This window comes from Lissotriton helveticus, chromosome 9 (assembly GCF_964261635.1).
Source record: "Lissotriton helveticus chromosome 9, aLisHel1.1, whole genome shotgun sequence".
In the NCBI taxonomy this organism is placed as follows: Eukaryota; Metazoa; Chordata; class Amphibia; order Caudata; family Salamandridae; genus Lissotriton; species Lissotriton helveticus.
In genome coordinates, this window is record NC_136070.1 from 12,291,872 (window position 1) to 12,303,544 (window position 11,673).

Sequence of the window (11,673 nt, forward strand, 5' to 3'; positions counted from 1 at the left end):
CCTTTTCTTCCTTCTTTCTTCTTCTCTTTCCTGCTACCCCTTCTTTATTATCTCTTTCTCATCACAAATCTATCATATGTTATATGCCTGATTGTTATTTTACATATGTTAAATATGTTTTATTATGGCCTTTGTTTTGTATTTGAAAAATCTTAATAAACATTTCTTTAAAAAAAAATGTATATATTTTTTAATTTATATTAAATCTACTTTCTTTTTATATAGTAATTTTATTATTTAAAATATTTAATATTAATTCATTTTATATATATATATATATATATATAACATTCGATATTTTGTACAACTATACTTTTTTATATCGATATTTTTTTCACTATATTTTTGTACTTACCTGTTTAAGTACAGGGAGATATTTTAGCATTCTATATTTTTACATCTATTTTTTTTACTTCTATATTTTTAGCTTCGATATTTAGTCATTGAACAGCCCTATGGGCAGGGTAATGTCTAAGTAAAAAGTAGGCATATGCGTTTATGAGTGGCATAGTGACAAACAGCCTATTATGTATGTCGCTACAGTAAAGCCTACTCCTCTCATAGGCTAGCACTGGGAATTCCCTTATGGGTTTAAGTGGTATTTCCTGATCTAAAAGCAGTGGTGTTGCCATGTTTGGTATATTTAGAATAGTGGTGATAAATCCTGCTTACTGGTGTAGCTGGAGTTTACATCACTATTTTCAAAATGTAACTTTTAGAGCGTGGGCATTTCTCTGTGCTATGCAGCCTGACTCCAACACATGTCTGAGCTGGGTGACAGCTACACTTGGTGCATACTTTCCAGACAACCACAACACCGGAAGGGCTGGCCGTGACATGGTTACATATGCATTCATCCACATACTGGTGGTCTTCCTGCCCTGAGAGAGGCGTTCACACTTTACATTTGTATAGGGTGTGTCCTTCCCTCACACAAAGGGCTGATTTACCCTACTGACAGCAGGAGCCAGGGCTGAGTTGAAAGGGATTGCTGTGCACTTGAAAGTGTTCCTTTGAAGTCTACCCTTGATCAAAGAGTATTTTGAGTATAAGTACAAGGGCTATGACCCCATGTTTTTAGACACTGCATACTCTTGCTTGGGCTCTACATCCTGCACTTTGCCAGAGGACTGCTGTGGTATCCGGAGAAACCGCTGTTAAAACTACCTGCTTTGATGTACTGACCTGCTGCCTGTTGGGCTGCTGGAGGGCCTGCCACTTTGTCACGGAACTTTGTGTGCTGGCCTGCCTGCCTGCTCCTCACGTTGTGATGCACTGTTCTTAAAGTGTGTACTGGCTTTTCCCCTGAGCACCTCTGCTGTGGGACTCTATTTCTTGGGAGTCCAGCAGCAGTGTGCTCTGCAAGAAGGAGTTGTGACTGAATTCACTCTTGCCCTAAATCAGTGCGTGGTTAAGCGCTGTTTATCGGCTTCTGGTAGCCACAGATCATTGCGTGGTGAAGAGTGCTTCATGGTCCTGGCTCTCTGGGGACAGCACCTGTGGAGAGCTTTTGAAGCACCTGTGAAACGGAACGTGTATCATGTCCTACAGAGGCCTAATGGTCTTGGCCCCCTAGCAAGGGATTCGGGATATGGAGGCCTCTGGAGACAAGTGCCAATCTGAGGCACCATCCCCCTGCACTCTGCATCGTTGTCGGCCACTGAAGACCCCACTGGTGATGCCCTCTGCTGCAAGAGACGCGGAGAGCGAGGCTCACCAGTCGCAGAGCTGAGGAGTGGACGTCACTCCCAAGGACCATGTTGGAGACTCTACCTGTGGTGCTGGCACTTACTGGGCCCCTGCTCCCTTTTAGCAGCATCGGGGTTTTCACGGGCTGCCGCAGCTCTTTCTTGCCATCGTCACCATGAGGTCTGTAGGACCAACATTGGTTCTGCCTTCGGATCAAATGTATCTTGACTCCCCTGGGGAGGGCAGCCTCATTCTAAACTGGCCCCCGCGAGAGTGTTTCTCTGGGCGATGCCTGGTTGAGATCAGGGCAGTTGTCCTAAACAGGGCTCCTGTGTAGCCCCTACGTGAAAGAAGGGCATTTTACCGGCCTGTATTCACACACAGTAATTCAGATGGATATCTCTGAACCAACTACTATTACTGCCCTACACATTGCTTCGTTGCTAACCAGTAGTATATGGTGATTTCTGTGACTGTTCCTTATTCCTGCATTACTACTAGTGTGGTATTCATCGTTATTATCTGGCTTTGGCCAGAACAGCAAGTACTGTTTGTCAATGGGCACGGTGAGAAGAGCATACATGGGGTACAGTCACTGTGATACTGCATGATGTGTAACTTAGTTATGATTCTTGCATAACGTGCCAAGTATTTATGACTCATGCATACCGTTTAAAGCATTTATGATTCATGTTGTTTTGGTCTTGTGATATATACAATAAAGAAAGTACATGTTTATAAACCCCTGTGCGGAGTCTTTTTGTGGTGTATTCATTGTGTTGATGTGTGAGTGTGTTGCGCAAACGCTTTACACATTGTCTCTGCTGATAAGCCTGACTGCTCGTGCCAAGCTACCAAAGGGTGAGCACAGGTTATCTTTGGTGTGTAAAGTACTTGCCCTGACTAGACTGGGGATTTCTAACTTGCTTAGGTGCATACCCTAGCCAGCCAAAAGCCCCACTTCTAACAATGAGGAAAAAACATAAAACATAAAAATATGAAAAACAAACAAAAAAAGAAAGAAGAAAACAAATGGGGAAAAAAACAAAAAAGCTAAGGAAACAAATAAGTGACTATGGAGAAAACAGAAAGAAAGCCATAAACAGAAGAGCAGAGTAACGGAAAGAGAGAATGAAAGAAAGAAAAAAAAATAACTAAAGAATGGAAAGAGAAAGGCCGTCCCAGCGGCAGCTTCGACATGTCTCACTCACCTCCATCACCGTCCTCTGGTTCTGGTCCAGGATGCTCTCCATGAGCTCTCTGATCATCAGGTCTGAAGCAGACAGAGCCGGTGTCTGGCTCGGGGAGCGAAGGGAGGCAATGATCTCATCCACAGACCGAGCTTTAGCCCTGGCCGGCAACACCGGTCTGGAAAGAGGCTTCTCTGGTCCACTCAGCTGAACACGGCTATCCAAAGTATGAGAAGGGCCTTCTTCTGCTGGATCCAGCACGGCCAAGGGTTGCACATGAGAGGAAGACCATTCCGCCATCCCATTGAGCTCACCATGGTGGCTCCGAGTCTGAAGATCCCCCGGTCCAGCGGAGTCTTGTGCCTGGAGACTCAGTCTGGAAGAGGAAGGCTGCTCCTCTGGACCAGTGAGCTGAACATGGCTGATTCTAGTCAGAGGTTGGTATGCGTCCTCTGTGGCCAGCTTCATGGTAGACAGTCCTGCTACTGAACTCGCAGATGGAACAGAGCGCAGACCAGACCCTCTTCTTCGTGGCTGTTTCTGTCCTTCTGAGGCGGGATCAGGCAGCACTTGGTCCTTCATCTGAGACTTTACCCTCCTTCTTTTTCGTGCACGTATCTGGAAGGTATCCCTTTCGGAGCCTGAGGAGCTGCTCTCATCACTATCAGAGGCACTGCTGGAGGACTCTTCGATCTTCTGCCACTTCTCCTTGACCTTTGAACCCTGGTGGGAAACTTTACGCCCTGCCACAGGAACCGGCTTCTTTGTCTGCAAGGCCCCTGATGGCTTCCGAGAAGGTGGTTGGGCTGGGGAGGGAGGTCTATAAGATCTTGGCTTGGCAGGAGGCTCTGGTCGAGAACAGACCGAGACGCCCTTGATGGTACCTAACAGAGATGAGATGGCGGGCTTCATTTCACGCTTACAGACCGGCGAGATTTCCTTCTGCAACTTCTCTCTTCCTAAGCCCTTCCTTGGTTTACGCTCAGCTGCTGTTCTACTGCTGGCCTCTCTTTTAAGCGGTAGAGAGCCCTGGCTTGGTGGTCTTCCATCACTAGCTGGGTTCTCCCCACCACGGGAATCTTCCTGACCCTCCAGCCACTTGGCAAGAACCTCAAAAGCTTTCTCGGTAGTGGCTAAATTGGCATCCTCAGATGGTACCTCTGGGGCCCATGAACTGTCAGTAAGATGAGGACGGAGGTGAATTGCATGGCTGAGGGGTGGCGCTTCTACCTGGGGAGGTGGGCTGGGAGCATCAACACACAGGTCATTAATTGCTATAAAATCTCTCTGGAACTGCTGCTGCACTCGCTCCAGCTGGGCCCGCATTCTTTCTTCTTCCAAATGATTTTGCCCAAAGCGTAATGGGTTCCGTCTGGCAGCCATATCTGAAACTCTGCAAAAAAAACAAAAAACAATCACCAATCTATTGAGTTTCAGTGCAAGGAATATGGACGCAATAATGAATATAAGTGAATGGAGCTGCACTTTATAGAGCTTCAAGGTATGAAATAGTAGTGCATGGATTATTGGTATATGGAGCATCAGCACAAAGGGGTATCGGTGTAGAGGGCATCAGTGCCAGGGCTACCAGCAAATGGACTCTCAGAGCATGGAGTCCCAGAGCACGGACTATCAGAGCATGGACTCCAAGAGAATGGACTCTCAGGGCACGGATTCCCAGGGCAGGGACTCTCAGGGTATGGACTCACAGGGTGCGGACTCTCAGGGCGTGGACTCTCAGGGTGCGGACTCTCAGGGCGTGGACTCTCAGGGCGTGGACTCTCAGGGCGTGGACTCTCAGGGTGCGGACTCTCAGGGCGTGGACTCTCAGGGTGTGGACTCTCAGGGCACGGATTCCCAGGGCGCGGACTCTCAGGGCACGGATTCCCAGGGTGCGGACTCTCAGGGCATGGACACCAAGAGAATAGACTTTCAGGGCACGGATTCTCAGGGTGCGAACTCTCAGGGTGCGGACTCTCAGGGCGCAGATTCCCATGGCACAGACTACCAGAGCATGGACTCCACGAGAATGGACTCTCAGGGCACGGATTCCCAGGGCGCGGACTCTCAGGGTGCGGACTCTCAGGGCATGGACTCTCAGGGCGTGGACTCTCAGGGCACAGATTCCCATGGCACAGACTCCCAGGGCACAGATTCCCATGGCACAGACTCCCAGGGCACAGATTCCCATGGCACAGACTCCCAGGGCACGGACTTCAAGAGAATGGACTCTCAGGGCACGGATTCCCAGGGCAGGGACTCTCAGGGTATGGACTCTCAGGGAGTTGGAACTCATGGCGTGGGAACTCAGGGTGTGGGAACTCAGGGCGCGGACTCTCAGTGCACAGATTCCCACGGCACGGATTTCCAGGGCACGGACTACCAGGGCATGGACTCCAAGAGAATGGACTCTCAGGGCATGGATTCCCAGGACAGGGATTCTCAGGGTGCGGACTCTCAGGGCATGGACTCTCAGGGCGCGGACTCTCAGGGCGCGGATTCCCATGGCACGGACTCCCAGGGCACGGACTATCAGGGCACGGACTCCCAGGGAATGGACTATCACAGCACGAACTATCAGGGCACGGACTATCACAGCACGGACAATAACAGCACGGATTATAACAGCACGGACTATAACAGCACGGACTATAACAGCACGGACTATAACAGCACAGACTATAACAGCACGGACTATAACAGCACGGACTATAACAGCACAGACTATAACAGCACAGACTATAACAGCACAGACTATAACAGCACAGACTATAACAGCACGGACTATAACAGCACGGACTATAACAGCACGGACTATCAGAGCACAGACTATCAGAGCACAGACTATCAGAGCACAGACTATCAGAGCATGAAGTAACAGTTGGAATTGTACCAGCATATCATGGAATTAATATTGTCAGCAAAACAGTCAAAATAGCCAATAGGAAAAAATAACATCAAGATAAGTATATAAACTCTAACAATTCACTGGAAGAAAAAAAACAAAGGTTAAAGTGACGTTATAATTAGGTATAGTATTAATATCATACTTTCCATTATAAATAAACCTTAGAAATTCACTAAAAAACAAAGGTTAGGGGGAAGTTTTAGTTATGTGAAAATGTCAGTTAAAACACTGTTATAAACAAACAATAAACATTGAAATTCACCAGTTATAGTTATCTGAAGTGTTGGAAAGTGGCTTATTACTAGTAGTAAATATATATTTACCACTGGCAATAAGGCCACTCACGTGGTCTAAGGCTCATAATAGATCACAGAAAATGATCAGGTATGTGAAGCATTTAAAAGCATCAATTCGGTAAAGAATTAAGCCACAACACACAATACAAATTCAACACCAATTTATAAAAATAGGGAATATTTTTATCTTTAAAATGAAACCAAAATTAGAAAACACTGTGGGAAACCAGAGATATGATATTTTAAAGATTCAACACTTTCTAGAGCTTAGAAACCAATAATGCCACTTCTGGACATTTGGTCACCTCTGACTGGGACACAGTCAAAGTTTGAGGCTGACCGCGATGGACCGCTGGTCGGACACACTAAGTGGGAGGCTCGGGTAAGATTTTACCTTCACCCTTAGTAACTTTTCTGGAGGATTTCTCACCAGACATCATGCAGGCCGGATTCAGTAAAGGTTTGTCGGATTGCCTTTCTGTGAGAGTCCAGTCACTCTCTGAAGCTTTTTCATAAAAGAAGATCACCAAACTTTCCCAAACTTTTGGGACTTCTTTCTGAAGTTCTTCTGGAGGGTCCACAGTATCCAAAACACAATCCAAGGGTCTAGAATATCCAAGATGTTTTTTGAAAGGTTGAGACCACAATTCCCACAATGCACCTGGACAAAACCCTTAAAGGTCCACTGGATACACTCCAGGCAGGAGGCTCTTGGTGGAGTTGATTCAGATGAGCTCTGTTACCCTGTAGCTTACAGGGAGTCCACTCTGTATTCCTTTTGAAACAAGGTACATTGAAAGGGCTGTAGTTCCAGATAAAGCAGTGGCGAAGTCAATCAGAATGCAGGGTCTGATGGTGCAAATCAAGTTTCCAGAGATGTGTCCAATCTGTATTTCCCTTGAAGAAATGTACATAAAAAAGGCTGTAGTTCCAGATAATGCAGCAGGTGCAGTCAGTTAGAATGCAGGGCCTGATGGTGTAAATCAAGTTTACAGCTTGGCAAATCCTTCTTTTTCTCTGAGGCTCAAGCAACAGGGCTGAGAGGCTCTGCCCCTCTCAGATACTTATTCAGTGTTCTCTGGGGTCACACAGGAGGGCACTCCTGTCCAATGAGGTGCAGGACAACACCCAGAGCAGATACGTATTCAGTGTTCTCTGGGGTCACACAGGAGGGCACTCCTGTCCAATGAGGTGCAGGACAACACCCAGAGCATGACCATTCCCTCCAAAGTGTGGCACAATGGTCACCCAGAAAGCACTACTTCTCCAAAATCCAATATGGCTGAGGTCTCAGCAGAGAGGCAAGAGCTGGCTAAACCAACCTCCAGGATGGCTCATCTCCATATTCTCCCCCCCCCTGGCATCTCACATTCCTTCCTTAAGCCTGCCATCAGGCAGGGTTCAGAGGCTGGGGGTGTAAATGAAACTGGCTTCTTCTGCCTGTCCCCTCCTTCTTTTGAAGATCACGTTTCCAACTCCGCCCCCCCTCCTTGCTCTGGCATTCCTATGCAGCAGAACCATCTCTTCTCGGGATGGGTCTTCACCCCAGGTGCCAATTATCACTTCATCAAAGCAGCCTGGCTAATCTATTTAACTCTGGCCAATCAGCTCAGAGCACTAGAGGGCTGAATTTTGGCTTACAGACAAGAAAGTCTTATAACTTCTTGTCTGTACATTTTAGGATGAATTTAACAACATTATGTTGTTATATTTATCAATACCATTATACCGAGTACTTGAATTATATTGTCTTTGTTTCCTGGGAGGAGTTATTAATTAATAACTTAATGCCATGTTAACCTATGTGCCTGGGGATCTGCAATGGGGAAATTAAACTCCAACACCAGGGCTTATAAAACATATTTTAGACGGAGCATGCCTATATCTACAGGACCCCCTCCCCGGGAACACCTAGGGGAGACTGTAGGGGTTCTGAATATGTGAAAATATTGCAGAACCTCACTCCACAGTGCTCCTTGCACAAAAGTCGATTTTGGGAAGCACTTTACTACAATGAATTAGGGAAGTGAAATGTGCAACTTCACTATCCCCCGGGCATATAAAACATATTTTATACGCTTACTCCTTGTAAGTACCTATAACTTGAGCCCTAAAATAACTATGACGCATCCAACCCCCCGAGGGCAGCCGACCCCATGACACACAAAAGCTTTGACCAGGTCCTGCATCCAACACCACACAGCAATTAACCCCATGACAGGCATGGCCTTTGGCTGTGCTCTGAGTAGGGATGGCCACAGGATCTGGCTTATGGCCGGGCCCTACATCCAACACCACACAGTCGGCCATGTGTGGTGTAGGGGTGGCAGCAGGCCAGGCCCTGCGCCCAACCTCCTCCAGTGCCTAACCCCACCCCCCAGCTGCACACAAGCCATGCGCATCAGGGGTTTGGGCGCATAGCCTGGGGCCCAAACCTCTGTAGGAGCGCATGGCTGATTTTAAGGAGTATCTTTTTAAGCAAGGCAGAGCTACTGACTTTGTCATGGGTCAGAACACCAAAATATAAAAAGCGGGCCTACATGGTTTTATGAAGGGATCAAAATATCAACATATATAAAGCACATGTATTGTCAAAATATAACCAATAATTATAGTCCATTCTCCAAACCCTGCAGCGAAACAGACGTCCCACCCTCCCAAGACATCTGCAACAGACTCAATACCTTCTTCCACCATAAGATTATGATAATCTATGACAACTTCAACAAGTCAAGACCACCTCACCGCTCCAGCTCCCCCATCATGTGATGCCACCCAACAGACCCTGCTCAAATGGATCCCGCGCACGACACAAAACACCTTGAAGACCATGTTAAGCATCCACTCCTGAGTACCCTCAGAACCCTGCCCACACCACATCTTCCACAGAGCTGCCTCTACCATCGCACCTGAACTACGTCAGATGATCAACTACTCCTTCAAGACCCCCACCTTCCCCAATGACTGGAAACACGCCGCAGTCAACCCCTGCCTGAAGAAACCCTCCACGGACCGGACAGACCTCAAGAACTTTAGGTCCATCTCCCTGCTTCCATTCGCAACATAGATAATCGAAAAAGGCCATCAACACCCAGCTATCAAACTTCATCGAAACTAACAATGCTCTGGACATCTCCCAATCTGGATTCCGGGGCAACCATAGCACGAAGATCGCCCTACTCGCCGTCACCGACGACATCCGCTCCGTTGTCGACTAGGGCGAAATGGCAGCCATTATCGTCCTGAACCTCTAAGTGGCATTCAACACCATCTCCCACCGCACCCTAGCCACCAGACTCCACGCCGCTGCTACTCGTAGCAAGGCCTTCGGCTGGATTCGCTCGTTCCTCACCGGCAGAAGTCAGAGGGTCAGACTGACTCCCTACCTCTCGGAACCGACAGACACCAACTGTGGAGTGCCCCAGGGCTCCTCCGTCAGCCCCACCCTCTTCAATGTCTACATGGCCCCCTCACACCTATCATCAGGAACTACAGGCTCAACATTGTCACTTACGTCTTGACACCCAGCTGACCCTCTCCCTCACCAACGAACCCAACATCACCAAACACAACTTCCAAGAAGGGATGAAAGCCGTCACCACCTGGATGAAGAACAACTGCTTGAAACTCTACTCAGAAAAGACAGAAGTCCTCATCCTTGGCTCCACCCCCTCTGCATGGGAAGATTCCTGGTGGGCCTCAGCCCTCGGAAATCCCCCCACCCAGACAGACCATGCACGAAACCTATGCATCATACTAGACTCATTGCTCACAAAGAACTGCCACCTGCTTCAACACCCTCTACATGCTTCAAAAGTCTTTCAGATGGATCCCAATCAAATCCAGAAAAACTGTCACGCACACACTCATCAGCAGCAGACTGGACTAGGGCAACGCTCTCTACGCTGGAATCAACAAGAAACTCCTTCGCAAACTCCAGGCTGTCCTGAACGCCATACTCGACATACCACGTCGCAGTCACATCACCCAACACTGCTGCGATCTCCGCTGGCTACCAGTCGAAAGAATAATAACCTTCAAACTCCTCACCCAAGCATACAAGGCCCTTCACAACACCAGACCCGCATACCTGAACAGCCACCTCTCCTACCATGCACCCAAAAGACACCTACGCTCAGTCGAGCTCTCTCTGTCCACCGTTCCACGTATCAACAATATGAGAACGGGAGGAAAGTCCTTCTCCTACCTCGCAGCCAAAGCCTGGAGCAACCCCACCCTCCACCTCCACCTCCGGCAAGCCCCCACATTACCCCAGTTCAAGTGGGACCTTAAGACGGGGGGGGGGTCAGATGACCCCAGTACTCAACGAGAACCCCCTCCCTCCCAGCGCCTTGAGACCTTAGCGGGGCAGTAGTTGCGCTTTACCAACCCTGAGTGATTGAAATGTATATTTATTAACTCACACAGTTCACTGTTTATTAAGAGATTGTCATTAAATGAGTGATAAAGTCTTATTAAAAAAAACACTCCTTGAGGGTTTTTTTTAAACATTTCTCAAGTTACAGAGTGCAGCCACAGAACCCACCGCAAGGGGGCTCTGCACTCCAGCTGTGACTCCGCCCCCTCTGGGAGCCACGCCTCCACCGTCACTGCATGAGTTCCCAGAGTGCAGTGCTTCCCTCCCCTCCGGTGCTGCGCTCGAGACCCCTCCCTCGGTACTGTTGAGAGTCTGACCCGGGATGACCTTTGACCCCCACTGTGATTGGCGGGTGCTGCCCCGCCCCCTCCCCGCAGGGCCTGCCCGGCTCACCGTGGGGGCCTCGGGGGGCTCCGCAGTCCCTGGGGAGGCCTCAGCACCGCTCTCGGGTCACCGTTCCCGGAGCGTCCGTCGCCTGGCAACAGAGGTCACGTGCTCGCCGCATCCGCCGCCGTCTCCAGGCAACGGGACCCCGCCGCTCCAAACACGCCTAACCGCCTGTGAAAAACCACCCGAAGGAAGAGGCGCGCAAGTAACGATGTGAAGAGGTATATTCGGGTTCGCGCGTGTGGCCCCCATTCTGCCCGGCCGCCGCAGCAGAGCCTCGTGCCCGCCCCGACGCCCACCCTCGCGCACCGCCTCCGCGGAACGAGGCCAGTGACGTCATGGCGCAGGAGCGGTGACGTCACGCGCACCGCATTTAAAAGGAGCGCGCGCAGGGAGGGAAGCGTCAGTGCCACGCCTCCTGATCCGTTGGCGCAGCAGCACCTCATGTTCTTCAAATAACCTAGCTGACACCCCCTTATCTCGCATATAAGGTCCTGATCTGATCAAAAAGACACTTTTCATGGATGTTGGATGAAACATGAGTGCAGCCTTTTTCTTCAAAATGTCTTTATAAGACGCGGACACATCACCCCCATGAAACATACATTAAATATTTAAAACAATCTGTTGAAGGTGGAGAGGTGTGGCGCAGCGGCCAGGGCAGCTGACTTTGGAGCACAGGGCTCACGGCTCGAACCCCGGCCCTGGCGGCAGCTCTGCTCGGCACCGTGTGACTCTGGTCAATGGCTCGCTTGATTTCCACGACGGCCCCAGCGCCTGGAGACCCGTAAGGATGAGTTGTTCGCGCTCTACAAATACGGATTC

The 11,673-nt window shown here is 49.1% G+C and overlaps 1 protein-coding gene across 3 annotated transcripts in view; it reads right to left on the minus strand.

Moving 5' to 3' along the window:
- The window catches only part of TTC6 (tetratricopeptide repeat domain 6), a 1,585,904-nt gene extending 1,574,940 nt beyond the window's left edge, over positions 1-10,964 (minus strand). For all 3 annotated transcript variants that reach the window (XM_078659352.1, XM_078659351.1, XM_078659353.1), the window contains exons 1-2: positions 10,855-10,964; positions 2,901-4,272 (exon numbers count right to left, since the gene is read on the minus strand). In XM_078659352.1, the coding sequence (XP_078515478.1) occupies positions 2,901-4,262 (1,362 nt within the window). In that variant the 5' untranslated portion in view covers positions 4,263-4,272; positions 10,855-10,964. The remainder of the gene's footprint in view (positions 1-2,900; positions 4,273-10,854) is intronic.
- Positions 10,965-11,673: the final 709 nt, after the last annotated feature.